The 21,156-nt window shown below is 39.7% G+C and overlaps 1 protein-coding gene across 1 annotated transcript in view; it reads right to left on the reverse strand.

The window, feature by feature from the left end:
• Positions 1 to 1,461: 1,461 nt before the first annotated feature.
• COL11A2 (collagen type XI alpha 2 chain) overlaps positions 1,462 to 21,156 on the reverse strand; it is a 116,310-nt gene continuing 96,615 nt past the window's right edge. Inside the window, exons 44-67 of the mRNA XM_075836511.1 lie at positions 20,889 to 20,942; positions 19,706 to 19,759; positions 18,099 to 18,206; positions 15,714 to 15,767; positions 15,572 to 15,625; positions 14,821 to 14,874; positions 14,651 to 14,704; positions 14,338 to 14,445; positions 13,777 to 13,830; positions 13,276 to 13,329; positions 12,737 to 12,790; positions 12,579 to 12,632; positions 12,355 to 12,462; positions 9,899 to 9,952; positions 9,745 to 9,798; positions 7,860 to 7,967; positions 7,701 to 7,754; positions 7,414 to 7,449; positions 6,670 to 6,723; positions 6,331 to 6,580; positions 4,348 to 4,460; positions 4,119 to 4,187; positions 3,559 to 3,792; positions 1,462 to 2,540 (exon numbers count right to left, since the gene is read on the reverse strand). Of these exons, the coding sequence (XP_075692626.1) occupies positions 2,394 to 2,540; positions 3,559 to 3,792; positions 4,119 to 4,187; positions 4,348 to 4,460; positions 6,331 to 6,580; positions 6,670 to 6,723; positions 7,414 to 7,449; positions 7,701 to 7,754; positions 7,860 to 7,967; positions 9,745 to 9,798; positions 9,899 to 9,952; positions 12,355 to 12,462; positions 12,579 to 12,632; positions 12,737 to 12,790; positions 13,276 to 13,329; positions 13,777 to 13,830; positions 14,338 to 14,445; positions 14,651 to 14,704; positions 14,821 to 14,874; positions 15,572 to 15,625; positions 15,714 to 15,767; positions 18,099 to 18,206; positions 19,706 to 19,759; positions 20,889 to 20,942 (2,037 nt within the window). The 3' untranslated portion in view covers positions 1,462 to 2,393. The remainder of the gene's footprint in view (positions 2,541 to 3,558; positions 3,793 to 4,118; positions 4,188 to 4,347; positions 4,461 to 6,330; positions 6,581 to 6,669; positions 6,724 to 7,413; positions 7,450 to 7,700; positions 7,755 to 7,859; positions 7,968 to 9,744; positions 9,799 to 9,898; positions 9,953 to 12,354; positions 12,463 to 12,578; positions 12,633 to 12,736; positions 12,791 to 13,275; positions 13,330 to 13,776; positions 13,831 to 14,337; positions 14,446 to 14,650; positions 14,705 to 14,820; positions 14,875 to 15,571; positions 15,626 to 15,713; positions 15,768 to 18,098; positions 18,207 to 19,705; positions 19,760 to 20,888; positions 20,943 to 21,156) is intronic.

The raw sequence follows: 21,156 nt of genomic DNA on the forward strand, positions 1-21,156 counted from the left end.
AAACCATTTGCCCGGGATCCGTCACTATTGAAATCAATGGTGATGCAAATGCAAACCTCTGGTTTCTGTTTGTTTCAGTTTGGGTTCCGTTCATGGGTTCCCCTGACGGAAAGCTCAGACGGAACCCATGAACGAAGCTCTGACGCAGATGTTAACGAAGCCGTAGAATATATACATTTTATGTACTTGGCAACAAAATGTGAATTATGTAGTAATATGTTTATTAAGATATGTAACATATATATAATGTGTATGTAGAACCTAGAAACCTGGAGCAGTTCAAGAAAAAAGATGCTAAAAAAATGCTAAAATGTTTCTTCTGTCCGTTGAGTGCGCTCGCTCCAGTCCGAATTGTATCACGTAACTCTATAAGTGTGTAAAGGGAATCAGATTTGGATTCTGTATCAACAAACCAGAGCTTCAAGTCCTATAAAGTATTTGAGACCTAATATACTTTCCTGCTGTAAACCACCTCCAGTTACTCTTTTACCACCATAAACAATATAATAAAAACAATATAATGTATTGTTTTATTATATAATATTAAAGTGTTTTTCCAAGATATTTAAATAAATTGTAATCTTTATCATCCATACGCATTGACATGATGTCCGTGAGATGTCACATCATGTGATTATGGCAGCCAATCACCGCCGCATGACGTGATGTTATCATGGACAGAAGTGGTGGGCTTTGTCTGTCACAATCACTTGGTATCTGATGAATGTCACGTCATTGTGTATAGAAGATAAACAGAAAGAACCAGCACATGTGGAACTGCGCAGAATTGCTATGGTAAATATATTTGCTTTATTTTCTAGTTGTGCAGCTATTTCGCTAAAATTTAAGCAAAAACTGCTAATTGACCGCACAGCGTGCACATAGTTTAAAGGAAAGCTTCAGGACACAGTCTGTCGGGGTGTATTCACACAAGACATTTTCATGCCTTGATTTAGCGATAAAAATCCATGACTAAATGATTGAAAGCGAATGACTAAACCACCCAAGACCTCCAATGATATTAGATATAAACCCATAACCACCCTAGACCACATTTTATAATGTATATCAATATCAATATTAACCCCTTTGTCACCTTGGACCACCTGATATTATAGTAAACCACTTAAAGACTCTCAGGAGAATAACCAAAATACTATCACTAACCCCTGAACCGCCCTGTGTAAAAATGTCAGATGAAATTTATGGAGAAAGGTCTGTATAACCTACGGGATTTTGTCGTCTCCGTTGTAGGCACCAAAAAACGTGGATACACCCTTTAAAAATTCTGCATTTGATCCTCTTGCATAATTGTGATCTTTAGAGGTACGTTGAATTTCCAGAACCCCCCCCCCCCCCTCAAGAAAAGGACCCAACCTGCCATTTTATTCCTCTGTGGTTTTCACCTTTTGCACATTATTTATTTATTTATTTATTTAAATAAAAGAGGAAACTATAGACACAGAGCAGATTGGAGAACAGGAACTGGATGTAACAGCTCTTAAGGGACACAGTGGGAAGAGGCGGCAGGAAGTTGATAGTGGCCGGCAGGAAGTCATGTATGGACATGCGCAAGAATAAGAACAAAAAAAAAACAAATAAAAATAAAAAGCAGCAAAATTATAGATTATATATTACAATACAAAAAATACTTACAAACATTACACAGTAATACTCTGAGCACCTGTGAGATTTTTTTTTATAATCTTGTTGGACAAAACATAAGCTTTACTCCGAGCACCATAGTAAAAACTGGTTCACAGATTTTCGATTGTCTTCTTATCTGTTCAGGACATACGTTTCTATTAATATTTTCCCATGTTGTGTGAAAGGTAGAAGGGAAATTTATAACAAATTTTATTATTTTTTTTAAATAATATTTAAAACTTTCATTTATCCACAGAAGAAAAAATAGAATCCTGTTTTTAAGAATCTGCATGTGTTCGTTTTAAATTGGAGACATAAGAGCTTGAAATAAAACATTAAGAAAGAAGAAGCTCTTAATGGGCAAAAAAGTGGCTCATTATGTCCACAATGTGAATTTTGTAGAACATGGAAAGTCCATATCCTCTTTTTTTAATTATTATTTGCATGGGATTGTCGCCTTTACCCCTTATTAAAAAAAGCCACAAATCATTCTAGCTAAAAGTCTATGATAAAAATCTTTCTTTGGTCATCAGAATATCCACCCAGCTTTAGGTCTTTGTCACGGGCTGACCGGGGCCTTTTGGTCTCTTGTACCACCTCACTGGAAGTGCTGGCTTTCTGCTCCTCATCAGCTGAGCTTCTTGAATACTGGTGTACAGGAATGAAGGAAAAGGGGGTAGGGCATCTTCTTTTTTTTAAGAAGGGGGTACAGTTGGGTGGGGGTTTGTCCCTATTTTTTAATTGCCTCAGCCCATAAAACATACAGGTCCCACTTCAAATCCAAATTTCTGGTTGGGTTCTCCAAAGTCCATAAACATAGCGTCCGTCAAAGGAAGCTGCTCTATGCGTGGGGTGTGAATCTCTAGCACGGTCTTGTCGGTGCCCTTCCTCATCTGTAGGTGGAAATAAAGAATGCAGTTAGTTATAGAATTATTCCCTAAAATATATTACCCAATTTTATGTGATTATCTCTTTCTCTCTATATATCAGGGGTCTGCAGGAATTATTTCTAGCAGCTCAGCCTTTTTCCTCCAGGCTATCTGTTCGCCGCTGGGAAATGTCTTTGTGCTCTGTGTTTTTTGTCGGCTCTGTTCTTCTTGGTGGCTAGTTTATCCTTATTTTGCCCACTTTTAGTATTGGTAGACCCCCTCCCCACCCGTCTTTATAAGTCCGCCAATAGCTTAGAAAAATGCAGTAACAATTTTTGTTTGTGTATCCTAGATCCAGTGCAAACGCTGGGCTCCTGCATCTCCATGTTCCAATGCTCTTAGGCCCTGCGTTGCAATAGCGCCATTATACCAAGTTCCTGATGCTTCATATCAATAGTCCTATAGCCAGCCCAAACCGTGCTCCAGGTGCCCTAATTATGCTGTCCTTTATTCTGCCTATTGCTTGTGCCCTGCTTCTCTTCCTGCCCACCTCTCTGGTCCTGATGTGTGGTTGTGCTTTTCTACTGGACAATCATAAGTTTTGCCTCCTGGTTTTGATTCTGGTCTGCTGTCCTTAATATTTCAAGTCCTTCTGTTGGTGACTTGGACTGATCAACTATGACCCTACTCATTATCATGGACAAATATCTGCAATTCATGTTATGCCAGCTAATGTCTATTCTAACCCAACCCGCACTTGCCTCACCAGGCTTTATTTGCCAAGCAGCGCTGTATAGGCTGACATATTCCACCTCCAGAGACTTTAAAACTGACTGGCTTGATCCGGCATGTTTAATTTCAGTACAAAATCAATATTTTCATTGAAAAATCGATTCGAAATACAAGTGAAATGGTCCATTTTTAAAGATACCATAACCATAAGACTAGGTTCTGGTTTTTACAGATACTGTGTAGCAGCCTGCGTAATATTTAGGCAAGTTCCTGGCGATCAAGTCCCATAAAAAAAAGTTCTTCTACTTACCGAACAGCCATCTCTGAGAGCTTTGATGTAAGGACTTGTGTGGAAGGAAAGGTCCTCATCATTGGCGCCCATGAAGTGCAGTGCTTTTTGGTAGCTATCGGTAGAGGCCATGTGCCAGGCAGCAGAGCGGTGGCAGTGATATGTGAAGTTCTGACGGGCAGTGATACTCAGCAGACGGAGGAAGGTCAACTGGACCACACCAATGGCATTTTTGTCCGAGTCGACATAAGAGAACTGCCAAGAATTAACAAAATCAATCCATCAATGAGAGATCATATCAAGGTGGAGTGAGAACGCAGAAACAAATGAGAAATAGTGTAAAGGATGTTTTAGGGTAAACGGAGTAATAACAGAAATGTTATTAACTATTAATTACACGTTAGCAATTTACTATTTATTAATTGAGTGACACACGTCTATAACTATGTGATAATATAACAACAATGTGAGAACAAGAAAGAAAATAAATAATATAAGTCATGAGACAGGTGACCATTGTTATTAGGGTAACAAATATCTTTATATTCCCACCTTTATATGGATCTGTTGCATGCACTAACCTTATGGCCACTCCTGAACTTGCTGTACCAGGTCTCCTTCTTCTCAGAATTCCAGGAAGACATCTTAACCTAAAAGCAAGAAAAACTGGTGAGCGTGGGTGTAGCTATAGAGGGTGCAGAGGTAGCAGGCGCAGGCGCAGTACAGAATTTGCATTGGGGACATGGAGCTTCATCCCCTGGTGAGATGTAATTTCTCATCCAAGTATATCCACTGAATCCCGCTGCTCACCTTCTCAATATCCTTGCTGGGGAAGATACAGGTCTCTCCACCTGCTGTGAAGTTACAGAAGACCTTGAAAGAATCGCGGGTACAGCCCTGGTTTGGATCAATCCAATATTCACCTGAGAGGAAGAACAATTTTGTTATATCATGCCAGTGACCAAATTTAAAAAGTAAGTCTACCTTCGCTAAAATTTGCTACGTGAGAGTTTGAGCTTCGCATCTGACTACTTGCTGCTACTCACAACACATGGAGAGGAGGTGGCAGTCAGTTGTCAGACTCAGAGATCTGACTTTAATGTAGTAAATCTCAGAAAAATGTAATGCTTTAAAACACAATGAAATGTAATAGATATTCAGTTGGCGCCCCTTATCCCCGGCAGTGCATGTGTCAGAGGAATATACCCTCTTAAATGCTGGTAATAAAGATGACTGGCACTAACCAATGCAGTTTTCCCAATATTTTATTTTACTTCTTTTATAGGGCAAACAAAAGCATCAATGGTGACCCGCTTTGGCTCATTCTCAAACTTAGAAGGGGATGATGTTGCTCCTTTAAATTGTACTGTCTCCCCTGTACTCCCTCCGTGTTTGTTGGTACCTTTATTCTCTGTGCTCTCCTGTGTGGAATGACAGCTACCCCTGTTGTGTCTGCATCTATTCTGTGATCTGTGGGGATTTAGAGGCGGTATGCAGGCTAGCGCTTACCGCCCCTATAATTAGTTAGGACCCATGGAGAGGGCTCCCTCCATCAATAAAAGGGATCCTGATTGCTAGGCAGCATCTCACGGAAGGCGTGAGACAAGAGGATATCAAGCAGATACTGAAGGAGCAGAGTTAGTGTGTTGGCGTGCGAAGGAGAGAGATAGGAGAGAGAAGTTGGCGCTGGTGATGAGATATTGAGAAGTCTCTTGGCCAGTCAGAGGGCTCTGTGGAAGAGCTAGAAATGTAACTACAGCCTGCCCAAGGACTATTTCAGGATTATAGTCTATTATGGAATATAGTCAAGGCCCCTGAGTGAGCGATTATCACAGGTCCCCTCCTCCCGCATCTGGTGGGTACTGGTTGGACTCCTCCATTTGGTTCAGGTATCCAGCCCTAAGTTGACCACTCAGCTTGCGATCGCTGCTCTCTTAAAGAATAAAGTTTGTTGGAGAAACCAAATTCCTTATCAATTGTCACACCACCAAAAAGTAACAGGCCAATCAAGGCTCATATACTCATATAGGCCCCATGTACACGGCCATGCCCGTAATCACGGGCCGCGATTACGGGCACGGCCGGCCCATGATAGCCACCCACCTTTTCGGCCCATGCTCCCATACAAAGTATGGGAGCACGGCCCATAAAAAGCAAAATATGGGACATGTCCTATCTTTTGCGGAGGCTTTCTACGGCCCGGACACCTTCCCGTAAATATACAGGAAGGTGTCCATGGTCAATAGGAGTGAATGGGTCCATAACTGCGGAACGTAATTACGGACGAATTCCACGGTCGTGTGCATGAGGCCATACTGAGCCTAGAGTCGCAAATTAGTTCCTTACATTCCTTGATGTCGTGACGTGGTGAATCAAACAGAAATAATTTAAGGGGTATTTTGTGAGTTATGGAAACAGCCAGGCAAGCTTGATTTAAATAAAGAGAGGCCATCTCTCCATTCATTCTCCACTGGGATGCTGCCACTGCCCCTCACCTCGTCTAGTGTAATGAGGGATAGGAGACCCCGTTTCTTCAGATATGTGAGGGTCCCAGAGATGTAATATGTGGATATGGCATAAATGTTCAAGATGATAAATAGCTTTTAAGCTGGTAATATCACCTAATCATTGCTCATCAGTGACCCTGTGTCTGTGTGTATGTAATACTGTCATATTTGGTATTTTAATATTCCATTATTTCAGTATGGCTTCTGTTTCAGTAATATGTGAGTTCATTTTAATCCCACATTCAGTGGTCAGTACTGTCCAGAATTAGTCGCTACTCTTATTTACCATCTGAGAACTCTGGGTGGCACAGTTGCAGGTCCAGGCAGGTGCGGGCTGGGTGCTCCTTTGTGCCTAAAGGTGTCTTCATTTGCTCAATATCTTTCTTTATGGCATTGAGGGATCCATAGATTTCTTCCATTCCATCTGCATAATCCCCAGTGGGTTCATCTGCCAAGATCTGACTTGCATCAATGGAGCGTTTATTTTTCTTGGGCATCTGGAAAGGCAGCGGCTGAATGACTTCACCTGGAGGTCCCTGTACAATATACGGACAACAGGGAATTAGATGTATGCAATAAAATATACACTCAGAAGTTATGTTCATTAGGCTAAAGTTCCACTTACCGGGGGTCCAGCTTGTCCTTGTACACCCTTCTGTCCTTTGGGTCCGGCTTGTCCCTGTTTATAATGGAGAGATGGGTAAGAAAACATGAAAGGACAAAGATGTCTCATTGATAGAGATAAGATATCCTAAAGTACTATACAATAGGGTGCATTGACTCTACATAATCTACATTCATCCATGCAACATTCTCTCCACTTATTGACTAACAGATTCTGCTATAATGGAAACTCATCTAGGGTTTGGCTATGTCTATAATAACTGGATTTGCATATTCATGATGTATAACTCATGAAAACATGAATAAAACATACACTTTCCATTCACGTTCCTTATTTATGCTATTGTTTATCCGCTGCTGCGAACAGAACACATTGTAAAAACAAAAAATTACGCAAAAGTAAAACATCCCATGTGTCATACGTTAAACAAATGTATAAGTAATAGTAATGGCATCATAGTAGCCTGTCAATCGCCGGCCCGAATGGCGGGGGGCAGCGGCGAGAGCGCTCCCCTCATGAATATGCTGTGCTTATAACTGTGTAGTTTTTGATTGCTCCTATTAGCCAAACAGCACAAAATTGTTTTGTGCCGTTTTGGCTACCAGGAGGACAGACTAGTAACTGTAATATGGAATATCGTGCCCTTACATAGGACAGCATATTAAGCAGAGAGATCCGCTTTAATGTTAGGGCTTCACCTCAAGATGGCATCTGACAAAACATGAGCTGGTACAATTTACTCACCGTGGCACCCTTAGCTCCCTTAAAACCTGGGGGTCCCTAAATTAAAAAAAAAGGGAAATGTAAGAACACAAATATAATTTTTCTCAAGCTTCTTATTTATATAGCAATGACATATTTTTCAGGGCTGCCTAGTTGTGCCCCATTGGGGCTCACAATCTGAGCTCATACACTTAATAAAAGCCAGTTAATCTGGATGTGCTATGGGGTTAAAGACACAGAAGAAAAGTGATGGTGAGAGGTAAAATAATAAGAAAAAACAGAAAACAGAAAAATATTAAAGAACTTACAGGTTGCCCGGCAGATCCTCCTGGCCCAATTGGACCTGTGACACCAGAAATACCCTATAATAGAAAGAAAAAGCAGAGTAAGATAAAAGGTAATGCACCTACATGAACACAAATGTATATAATAATAATAATAATAATAATAATAATGACTGTACTCACAGGTTCTCCTTTCTGTCCAAAAGTACCATGTGGACCTGGCAGACCTCTGTCACCTTTCTCGCCCTGCTCTCCTGTTGGTCCGATGAGGCCAATAAGACCAGGATGACCCTAAAGAATGTTACTCCAGTGTTACTATTGTTATCATGTGAAAGTAACATATTTATAACATTAGAATACCATGTAGTACTATTATAGTCATCATGATATACATCGCACTCCATCTGGAAGGACGGTGGGGACAACAGTCGGCTTGATATTTTGGAATAGACTTGAACAATGGAAATGAAATATTGCCTCTCTACAAATCTGACATATTGGCTAAAGTGATGAGCACTGCACTGTACAAAGAGCATTTCAGTGAGTATGGGTTAGGGTTCTCTACAGTAAGAGTGGTTAAAAGTTGAAATAAATAGCAGATTTTATTTAAAAAAAATCACAGACATTGGTTAAATGGATTTTTTCACTACCGGACAACTGATGACCTATCACTGGATAGATAATCAGTATATAATCGATGCGGGTCCGACACCTGGACTCCGCACTGATCAGCTGCCCCGGCTGCCTACATGCACCAGACATCCATGCCGGAAGCAGATGGTTCCGTCTAACTAATTCCATCTCCATACACTGCATACTGTGCAATAACATCCGGTGCCCTCAGGCAGCTGAAACAGCTGATCGGTGCGGGTCTGGGTGTCAGACCTGCACCGATCATATACTGATGACCTATCCTGTGGATAGGTCATCAGTTGTCCAGTAGTGGGCGACCCCTTTAAGGAGCATAATTGCAAATGTAAGTATATTAGGGAGTTTATTTTTTATATATTTTGTGCTATTTGGCCTGGATAATTTTACATTTTAAAAAATTTAATTTAAGAGCCTTTATCTGATCCAAGGAAATTATCCGCTCTTGTCGGGTCAGGGAGGATTGTGTTTTCCTAATGAGCTCAAATTTACTACAATTTGGGAGTTTTCTGATGTCTTAAAGGAAAAGTGTTTTTTTTACAGCCTACTTAACAATATTCTTACAAAAAGTTTCATATGTTTCTATTCCCCAATCATATTTTCGATTTTTTACCTCTATTTTGGGGTAGAACTGCCTGCTTAAAGGGAATTTGCGGGGGGAAAAAAAATATGTTACATGACAATACTGTGTGCTGCGGCGTTTCTTTCCGTCTGTTCATTGAATGCAGAAGCTGCCGTCCAGATATTGTATATTAATCTCAATCAGTCAACTTGAGGCAGTGGGGATATGAGACATGTAAATACAACAGTATCATATGATGAGTGACCGCTGTTTTAGATCAGGTTGTAGAATATAATAAGAATAATGAAGAATTAGTTGCGTGTGATATGATTTTTATCGGAATGTGTGTAATATGACCGGCAATGGGAACAATCCAAAACATATGTAAAAAAAAATGTAAGTCGCGTGTTATTACTCATGCCAGTGTATTGTGGCGAGTATTGTCCGAACCATTGTTTGAAGTTGTTGTGCACTAAAAAAAAAAAAGCCACCCCCTCCCTAAATCTTAGGTCTAGAAAATAAGGCCCTGGACATAGAGGGCTCATTGATGCCTTTAATCCTGATGCCTTAGCAGCTCCATCATACATGGTTTTCCCAGTTGCCTTTGCTCCATGTCTTTAGATTTTTCTTGTTAAAAATGTTATGCTATTGACCGAGCCAAAATAATAATGAAATTGTTCAACATTATTCAATCAACTCCTAATGTAACATGAATACATATTGATGATGTGGAATAACTATGTAAAGGTAATGTTTTCCATGCTTGGATGTGATCATTAGTATATACTTTTTACACTAAGCTGATATATCTAAATATTCTGTACATATAGTCACATAAAAATAATTCATGTTTCTCACCTTCTCTCCTTTAGCACCAGAATCTCCCTTGAGCCCAGGCAATCCAGGGGGACCCTAAAGGACAAATAGCTTAGTACAGATATTACATAGTATAGTACAGATATTACATAGTATAGATATTACATAGTGAACCTGATGTTGTTGTTTCACTTACCACAGGTCCAGGGGGTCCAGCTTGACCAGTTGCTCCTGGGCGACCTTGTTCACCCTAAAGACAAAAAAAAATCAGATTCCAACACAAAGTACAATACATAACTCTACCCATATGACTAATATGATGGTGAATCTGTCTCAGACAGGGAGACATTAGACTGTAAATCTGACCAAAAGTCAATCAAAAAGGATCAATGAGTAACCCTTTTTTGTTAGAACGCCAATGTCTCATCTTTCAGCAGGCGTGTAATTTTTTGGCCTATGTTTGACGTATACGCCGGGAAAAGCTCCTGACTTATACATTACACAGCATCAGAAAGCGTTTGCTGTGACAGTGGCATCTGTCGCCTATAGAATATTATGGTATCCGTTTAACGTATAGGTCATGAAATACTATTGGAAAGTCCATGACGTATATATGTTAAATGGATGTCTGTAATGTATGCCATACATGGCATATTGCACCCAAAGGCTCCTATGTTAAAAAAAACAAATACCATGAGGCATACATAATAGCATAGCCTAAAAGAAAAAAAAAGGTATATCAACGTATACAGCTTGGCGCAGGCCAGAAGGACACTATTTTGTCCTCTGTTGGGCTAAAGGAGCCATATAGACACGCTAAACGTTGGGCCAAGATGTAATGTGAACAGGGCTTAAATCTGCCACCCAGTTTCCAAATAATACAGCAGAAGACTTCCAAAATAATACAGTGCCCCAGAACATAACATAACATTTGTATATGTATACACACACACACGTACTACATACAAGTACTCACACATACATGTCCAGACTCAATACATACCTGCATGTTATATACATGTTCCCCACATAGATTCATTCATAAATAGGTATTCTCCCTATGTATATGCAGGCAACCTGCTCACTACATACATACACATGTTCACTACATACATACACATGCTCACTACATACATACCGATGCTCACTACATACATACACATGCTCACTACATACATACACATGCTCACTACATACATACACATGTTCACTACATACATACACATGCTCACCACATACATACACATGCTCACTACATACATACAGATGCTCACTACATACATACACATGCTCACTACATACATACACATGCTCTCTACATACATACACATGCTCTCTACATACATACAAATGCTCACTACATACATACACATGTTCACTACATACACATGCTCACTACATACATACACATGCTCTCTACATACATACACACACATGCTCACTACATATATACACATGCTCTCTACATACATACACATGCTCACTACATACATACACATGCTCTCTACATACATACACATGCTCACTACATACACATGCTCACTACATACACATGCTCACTACATACATACACATGCTCACTACATACATACACATGCTCACTGTATACATACACATGCTCACTGCATACATACACATGCTCACTACATACATACACATGCTCACTACATACATACACATGCTCACTACATACATACATATGCTCGCTGCATACGTACACATGCTCGCTACATACATACACATGCTCACTACATACATACACATGCTCACTACATACACACACACACACACACACACACACACATTCTCACTACATACATACACATGCTCGCTACATACATACACATGCTCACTACATACATACACATGCTCACTACATACATATAGATGTGCACACTCACTACACAAATTTTCACATACCTTTATCCTCACTATGCACATGCACAGACATGTATGTATTAACTCACTACATGCATGTACACATACATCAACACATGCATATATTGTGCCCTCTTACCTCCTGCTTCTGGAGCTGGGCGGCCTCTGCATTATATGTCAGCAGGTAAATAGTAAACCTGTCACTGAATGGTCTACAATGTATGGGCTGGCCTATAATACAGAGGTCTCCCAGCCAGATCACTTTGGAGTTCTGTAGTAATCTAAGTCTGATACAGTAAAACCATACAAGGACAGTCTAGGACTTATTTGCAGGTCATGATTTTGATTTTGTCTTTTTATGCAGTGATTTTTGCTGCAAACTTGCAGCAAGAAACAGTGTGACCTGTCAGGACATGATCACCCCAAGGACTGTACCCAAAATGGGCTGATTTTATCCTGATCTGCTTCAAAAAGGGGTGTTTGGCAGGGCTTAAATGCCTGATTTAGTTTCCAATACCCACCATGCATATGTAGCGGGTAAGTGACTGTATAATGAGATGGTCCGATGTGATTTTGTTGATAAGCCTGTTCACTAAACAACCAGATGTGTTCTGGTCAGCCCAATATGTGGGTAAAATGGCCATGGATTGTTTGATTTCTGCGCCAGGCCAGGATATGATTGTATGGTCCTGATTGAAGTATGTATGTGGTGTGATAGGGCTTATAATATCTATTTTATCACAGATGGACTGTGTTTTTCAGCATGTTACTCACCACAGCCCCAGGGATGCCTCTAAGTCCGTCTGGTCCTTGCTTTCCTTGAGATCCCTGAGGTCCAACAGCACCTGTCTTTCCAGGAGCACCCACAGCTCCAGCTTCTCCCTGAAACCAGAAAAAATGTTTTACATAAGACACTGTAATGCTATGGCATGTATCAGACCCTTTACTAAGGAATCAATACATGACATTTACCCTAGAGTAAAACCCAGCATATTTACCTTAGCTCCTTTTTCTCCCTGACGACCTTCAGGTCCAGATGGACCTGCAGGACCCTGCGAGAGAAAAGAAGGTAGAGAACAAATAAGAAATAATAAACATGTAATTGAATAGAAGTGCCAAAATCAAGTTTATTGTGATTAATTCAACTTTTACTTACACGTTTTCCTAGTGGTCCAGGAGGTCCGTTCTCTCCAGTAGGACCAGGAGATCCCTGAGAAAGTAGTACAAATAGAAGAACTTAGAAATTGGACTTTTATTCTTGTTAATAATCCCATCGCCATCACTTGATAAAGCAATATCAAGAATAATGAAAATGTATATAGTAATAAATAATTGTATTGGCAAACACATAGCTGCTACCCTTTATATATAGTTATTATCATAACAGGCAAGAAATTCTATCGGCAACCTTCAAATTGAAGTAGTTGGTCTACATTGATATCTTTAATAAGACGGAATACATAATACATAAAACATTTTCTGTTATAGTGTTGAGCCTAAATGCTCTAGATTTGCAGATTAGACTACATTTATTCATTCAGTTTTTCTATTATTTTTTTTGTATATTTCACCCCAATAGAGTCAAAGTACTACAAATGTTTTATATTGAAAACAATCAGAGTATAAGAGAATTACACCGACTTGCAGATATTAACAGCAGCTCTTTGAGACGTCACTGAAGTAATGTTCACTTACTGCCTCTCCTTGTTCGCCATCCTCTCCTCGTTCACCCTTTGCACCGTCTTGTCCCTGTGAGATAAAAAAAAACAACATTTTTAGAGATTCTTTATGGTAATCGAAGTTTATCAATATTAATCGTGTTATTTACCGATAAACAGTCTGATCTAAGCTATAAGCTACGTTAGGTCTATTCTGCCATGAAAGTATTAGAAAGAAGAAATTATTTGGGTTGAATGGCACAAATCGCCAGACGAAGGGACTGCTATGGATAGAAGAAAAGTCCCAGTGGGCCTAAAAAATGAATAGTTACTCATGGCAGAGTGGAAATGAACCTCTAGGAGAGCAAGAAAATGCAACACACTTTTATTCCACTGCCGTTTTATAAATGTTTATTTTGTGGGAAATAACGTGGACAGAGTCAAAACCTGAAACTTCTGGTCTCCAATGCAACGTCTTTAACAAGGCCTCCACCTACCATGTATCATCTATAATACTGGTGTCTTGGTCAGTACTTACTCTGGGTCCCATCTCTCCAGGGGGTCCAGGATCTCCAGGGAATCCAACAGGCCCCTAAAAAAAACAAGAGTGTTTAAGAGGGGTCTTAAATTAATTCATGGATTAGAATGTACTGAATACAAGCATAAAACCCGCCTTATATACATACAGTAAAATGTAAAACATTAGAACTGATAGATACAGAATTATTATTATTCCATCTTTAATATGCCACCTGATGTACGCCTGCAGTTCTGCCCACTACCACTACAAAGCCACAGGGGCCACTGCTCTTTGTCTAACACTACAGACCCTTTATTCAACGGATGGGTTGGGGTGCCAACAGACTAAGACTCATTGATGAGACACCTAAGGCATAATCTAGTGATATGACATCAATGTCCACAGTGGGAAATCCCCCTTAAAGTTCATATAAATGGCTTTACCAAAATACATCTAGACTCATGAAGTTTCTCCATTTGATCTTTAGATTACAGTTTTATCATTTTCCTATAACAATAATTGAATGCTTCGCTTTATATCCTCCACAGAAAAGATCATCTTACGAGACCATATTCTCACCGGGTTTCCTTTAGGTCCATCATCACCAGTAGGTCCCTTCCCTCCTGTGGGTCCAGGGTCACCTGATTGCCCAGATTCTCCCTTTTCACCTCTGTCTCCACGTGGTCCCTGACAAATAAAGAATAAGGTAAAGACATTAGGATTAATACATTGTGTTGTATTAGAGCCAGGCCAAATGTAATGTTTAAATCATGATTCTAGCTGAATTCTGTCATAATATTTGGTGATAGGAGTTATTTCCTATGCTCTTCATAATGTACACCATACCAGAGATGAGACCAAAAGTAAAAGATCGAATTCCTCAATCACTCACCTTAGGTCCAGGTTCCCCTTGGATACCAGGAACTCCTGTCTCACCGGGTTCTCCCTATAATTTGTAAACATAATAAAAACATGTATTTCAATAAAATGGTTCATATCATCTCTTTGGCTAATTCCCAATTTTACTTAGTACAAAAAAGGACAAGAATAAAAGATACAAACCTTCTCTCCCGATGCTCCCAAGTTACCTATTCCACCAGGAGGACCTTGAGGTCCCTGCAAAGAGCAACACAATTATTAAGAGACTTCAAGTAGATAAAGACATGGAGTACTCAGCTGGTGATACAGCGCCATATAAAGCTGGGCATACACATGCAATTGTTGTCGGCAGAGCGCTCATTTGGTCAACAGCTATTTTACGCGACTTCACCATAAACACGCATGGTCGGCTCAGACAAGCCTGCATATTATGTCAATGCGGAGAGGACAATAGTCTGCTGCCAAACACCTCTGGGCATATTGAAATCCAACATGACTGATCCCTTTTCCCCCTTACTTCTGACTTCTGACATGGGGGAAATTGATTTTTATCTAATGCTTATGACCAGCTTTCATGTGTTGCTGTGTAGGGTTATAATGATAATAGGTTCAGTTTCTTAGCTGGATTTCTTCTACATAACTTCGTATTAACGAATGAGTCAGTTTAATGCCACCACCACCATTTGCTTTAGAAAAATCGAAAGATTTCGAATATTTTTAATGAAGAACCAGAAGGTTAACATTGTAATTCCTGACCAGGGTAAACCGATGGTTAAGCATATGATTGCATGTTCAGTAATATTCTGTACTATGATGTGGTAGATCACGCAATATGAGGGTGATGAAAAGTATTCTTATGGGTTTTGATAAAACAGCCAAACTGACACTAAGACAGATTCGGATGACCTATAGGCTGCAACTAGTAAAAACTCACATCAGCTCCAGAAGGTCCTGCTGGTCCACGAGGTCCAGGTGGTCCTGGTGGTCCCTGAGTAACAATAGAAGGAAATATGTATGAAGAATATAATGTGCATCAGAGACGCATGTGTCATTGTACATTACATGACCTCACTCACCATAGGACCAACGTCGCCTGTTTCTCCCTTCTCACCAGAGGGACCGGGAAGCCCCTGTAACACCAAAGAGTAACAGGTGAATTTACATAATACAAGATAATAGAGAGATTATAATTCTGATTATGAGTTTATTATTTTATTTTATTTTCGGCAAAAACCCTGTAAACTAATTCACTAGGCCTTAGCCACACGCATATTCAGGATTTATATTCTTTAAATATAGAATAGGTTGTGAATACCAAGTCAGTTCTTGATACTCTGTGGAGTTATTCACACATTTTATCTTTTTCAGGATGTAACGTGCTTTATCTGATGCCGATGATAATATAATGGTGACATAAAGAAGGAGTTTCACAAAATCATCTGCATATTGTGTCCATATTTAGCTCTGTATTTTTACCTTATTTTAAAATTCTGGTATGAAGAAGGTTTTATTCAGCCAAAACCCTATATATAATCTGTCTAAACTCCTCTATGAAGCAGCCAAACCAAGATCATGATTCACATAAAGTAGTCCCTGATACAAGGAAAAAAGGTCCAGCACACGATATGATGTGAAAAAATACAAACTCGTAGCATATGATTAAGAACTGAAAAGTTCGAAACGCGTAGGCATTCTCTCCCGGGATTTTTTAATTTCTTGTTTTAATTTTGACTTAAATAAACAGTTTTGTATTTTTTCACATCATATCGTGTGCTGGACCTCTAACTTTTTTCCTTGGATTTCTACCTACTCCCGACGTAGCTCTCTTGCCTGTTCACCGAATAATCATGGAATGTGGCGTCCTTACTTCGAAAGAGTGGCGAGCGGACCAATTTTTCTTGTATATTTTTTAGTCCCTGATACAGCCAGATCAAGACTATCATTTTTTAAAAACACTTCTGCAGTCCCTCCAAAATCAGGACAATGAGTTAGCATATAACTCCGTATTAGAAGCATCTGTCAGAAAATTGAGCGATGAAAGGAACACTCTAGGAAAAACTAATACTCTGTGTAATGGCTAGTTCAGGGCCTAACGGGGCGGTGCATGACTTTTAGCATTGGTGCACTCACCACCCACTCAGGCCCTGCACTAATCATACAGGTAGCCATAAGGCTTCAATTGCTATCGGCCGAACGCTCGTTCGTCCAACCACTATTCCTCCTGATCTCCCCATACACATGTATGCCCGGTTTGGCCGAGCGTACATGTATTCTCAAAGGGAAGAGGGAAATAAGCCACTGCCAGACACCCCTGCCAGCAGCCTTTCTACCTTTAGAAAAAGGATCGGGCATGTTGAAATTTAACATGCCCAAGCCCTTTTTTCCCCGACATCTGCCGATCGAATGTCGGCTGAAATCTAACGTTATGTCGACGGGTTCAACCAAGGTCAGTCTAACGTGTTGGCCTACCATACCACAGTGTATTCGTTTTTCCTGGAGTGTTCCTTTAATAATCTCAGTCGCTTGCATCAAGCAAACTAAGGATCTTGCTGGCTGACTCTAACATGAACATGCATTGACGAGATGCACTGAAAAAATCTTACCAGAAAATGGTTTATAATGTTACTGTGTATATATCGGCTTAGCTGTGTGATCCTACTGGCTTTCTGGAGATATCACCGCGACGTTATTGTATGAAAAGTCTGACAGAGATTAATTGGATATGTTCATGTTCTACCATCTATTATTGCTAGGATTAGTATAATAAAGGGGTATTATGGTCCTAGCAAATAAATGTTATTCATTGTATGATGAAAAGTTATACAATTTTACAATATACTTTCTGTATCATTTCCTCATGTTTTTCAACATCTTTGCTTGCTGTCGTTCAATGGAGCCTCATTCTGGTAATATTTTTTTTTTAGCTTACTGAGATAATGCATTTTTCTGTTTTGCTGCAACAGACAATTTGAAAAGTGCAGCCATATTATTTGTCGCTATTGATTTTGCTTCCCAGAAATTGATGGTCACTGACAAGTGACTGTTTTACTATCAGTTACTAAAAACCTTATTCAGAGGTAACGACCAAAATTACTGCACTTCCAGTTTTCCCTTTTTAAAAAAATATCATTATAAAACACAATTACCAAATGTTGTCTGCTCTTACTTCTGAGTTACAAAGTTATGGCCAATTTTACGTTAGGCCAAAATCCTCTTTAAATACAATACTACAATATAAATCCTATAATAATAAACAGTAGGATTGCAATGCTGTTATGTTACGATAACTATTCTTCTGTTGCTTTCTTGAGAATTACAACTGAAGAGTCTCTGGACATTTTTTCACCACACAGACAGTGGGTTTTGCCAATATTTATCTGGTAAATTCACCAGTGTAACCAAGAAAACAAGAAGCACAAGTGCCCATAACTGATCTAAACGGGTATCCTCATACATCTCACCTGTAGTCCAATGGGTCCTGGAGAACCTGGGAAACCCCGGGTGCCTTCATCTCCTTTTGCTCCAAATATTCCCTGCTGTCCACGTGGGCCGGGCTCTCCATCAGCGCCCTGAGTAGAGCAAAAATTATTATTAGAAACTGGGAGGTCACTGGACAAAATATAGTGGACTATGTGTTTTTGGAAGACAGGAAAGTGACAGCTTAAATGTGAGAGATAAATAATATACACCTGGAATATACTAAAGATTACAAACAATTAATAATAATTATCCGGAAGAGGAGGCTGGAGGCCCCTGGGGCATTTGTCCCTCTTGCCCTCCCAGTAGACAATATTAAAGTGTAGCTAAATGTTTGACAAACTTCTGACATGTCATAGTGACATGTCAGAAGATTGGAGTGGTGGGGGTCCGAGCACTGAGACCCCTATGAATCGCTAGAACGAAGCAGCTGAAGTGCTCGTGTGGGCGCTCAGCCGCTTCGTGTCTGTTCGGCTTTTTCTGGAAAGCCGATGTATTGGAGTACGGGCTCATAGATTTTCTATTGAGTCCGTACACTGATACATTTATTTCTGGAAAAAGCCGAACAGACACGAAGCGGCTGAGCGCTCACATGAGGGCTTCAGCTGCTTCGTTCTAGCGATTGGTGGGGGTCTCAGTGCTCGGACCCCCACCAATCCAAACTTCTGACATGTCACTATGACATTTCAGAAGTTTGTCAAATGTTTAGCTACACTTTAATTATATTGTTAATATGAAGAATGTTTATGAGTTTCCAAAATTCTCCATAATAAGTTTTTTTGGGTATATTGGTGGAGTTATTCATAGATGTACTCTATAATACACGACAGGGCTTTGGTTATTTTAAATTAAAAGAAAACTTTTTTCTCTATGAAATATACATAGACGGGTACACAGGTCATCTAGACAATGCTAGTAGTTTCCTATTACCATTTTTTCGATGTATAGGTGAAAATCAAGAACCCAAATGTTTCTTTCTGTGAATTTTAATTATGCTCGGAGGAGATCTCAGTTACCATGAAGCGCCAGTAGTTGTCATCTGATGTTTTTTAAGCAATTATTGAACAAATAAGGAACCGTGCTAATTGTGTGATTGGCTAGAAAGCATCACATGACAGATACTAGCGCTTTGTGTTAGCACATAACTTACATTGGCAGAAGTCATGATTTTGGGGTTCAGTTCTTCCTGATATTGCTTCTTTATTTTTTTTTAATAGGGAAAGTACTGGTGACAGATTCTCTTCAACATTGGTCAAACCTATATCCTCAGTATCATGTAGATAGCTAGACCTCTAGTCATATTCTCACACCGCTATCTATAGATATTTCTTCGATTTCAATCATTCATTTTAATGACAGTACTATAATGTTTGGGTAGAAGTTTTATTTGGTATTCAAGATATCAGACCCTCTTGAATGACAATGAAAATGTAGTGCCAAAGAAGAAATGTAAAAGTCACTGGTAGAATTTGAGGATGGAATGGAAATGTTTCTCACCTTTCAGAATTTTTTTTTAATAGAATAAGGAATTTTCTTAACTTTTAGATAATATGATGTAATATTGCTTTTACTTATCTTAAGAGATACTTACCGGAGTACCTGGCTGCCCAACTGGACCAACAGGACCAGGTGGACCTGGAGGACCCTGAAGAGAAACAAAAATTTGTAATTAATCCCATGACTGTTTTCGTTTTTATAACAAAATACATTAAACTTGGAAATAACACAACATACATTTACCTTCTCGGAAACTCAGGAGAACAAATGTGTTGGTGCTTCCATTTATATGGAGAGAAAACGTACCCATTGGGTTTGTAAAGCATGAATAAAGGAACAGACAATGTTTTGTCTCCTTATCTGGACTCCAGTGAATAATTCAGTAAGCACCAGACACCACGTGAGGAGCAAAAGATATTTGTAAAGCACATTCCGGATTCACACGAGCGTTGCGCATCCCGGACGTGAAAAACGTCCATTTTTCACGTCCAAGGTGCTTCCGTGCTCTGCGCTGCAGGACTCGTTATCACGCATCCCGCATAGACTAGAGTCTATGGAGGGATGTGTGAAGGGTGAAAAAATAGGACATGTCCTATTTTCTCACGGACCCTTCACGCGGTCCGTTGAAACAATGGCCGTTTGAACGGCACTATTAAATTACATAGGTCCGTGTGACGCCGTGGTTTTAACGGATGTCACACGGACGTCAACCATAAAGAACAGAAGAGCTACTCTGTGGTATCTTTCCCATCTCTTTAAGTTGTGCTGCGCGTATATTTAAGTATACGTATCTATGTATGGGATTTTTTTATGGCAGTGGTCTGCGTTCCCTCCATAAGTGTTTTGCCAAAAATCTCGGAAATCCATTTTTTTTAAGTTTTTAGCTGTTTTTAGATAAAAATATGGAGAAACCAGTCACAATTACAGCTGTGATAAGTAATATGTGCTTGTTTACCCCTAGACTTGACTTTATCTAAATGTGATGAGTCAAGGACCGTATTTGAGGTACTGACCATATGCCAGGTTGGCAACCACTTGCCTTGGTTCTCAACCTTTGGCATGTTTACCTCGGGGGGTATACACCATGGTTCCACTGAGTAACTGTGCTATCCTTATGCTATGCTTCTAACCGGTGTAGCACAGTGTATGGTCATAGTCTTGGGACTACTTGGTTTAGGAACTTTGAGAAACGCTGGTTATGCTGGTAAAGGAAAAGTCAAGTCAACTGCTCTGTGCGCTCCTGGTCTTAATTTATTACAAGATATACAGATACTTACATGTTCTCCCTTGTTACCCTTGCCTCCTTTCTGTCCATGCTCGCCAACTTCACCCTGTAAAATTATAAAAAATATAAGCAATATTTATTTTACACACTCCAGGCTAAAGTTCAGACTAAATAAAGTGACATAAATAACACAACATATCCTTAATGACAAACTTTGTTGAAACTTCGGTGAGTGCCGCCCTTGCCCACTCTTTGGTGCCGGCCGAGTATATATTAATATTTGCCCTGAGCGACACATACAGATTACAACAACAGCAACG

This window comes from Rhinoderma darwinii, chromosome 8 (assembly GCF_050947455.1).
Source record: "Rhinoderma darwinii isolate aRhiDar2 chromosome 8, aRhiDar2.hap1, whole genome shotgun sequence".
NCBI lineage: Eukaryota > Metazoa > Chordata > Amphibia > Anura > Rhinodermatidae > Rhinoderma > Rhinoderma darwinii.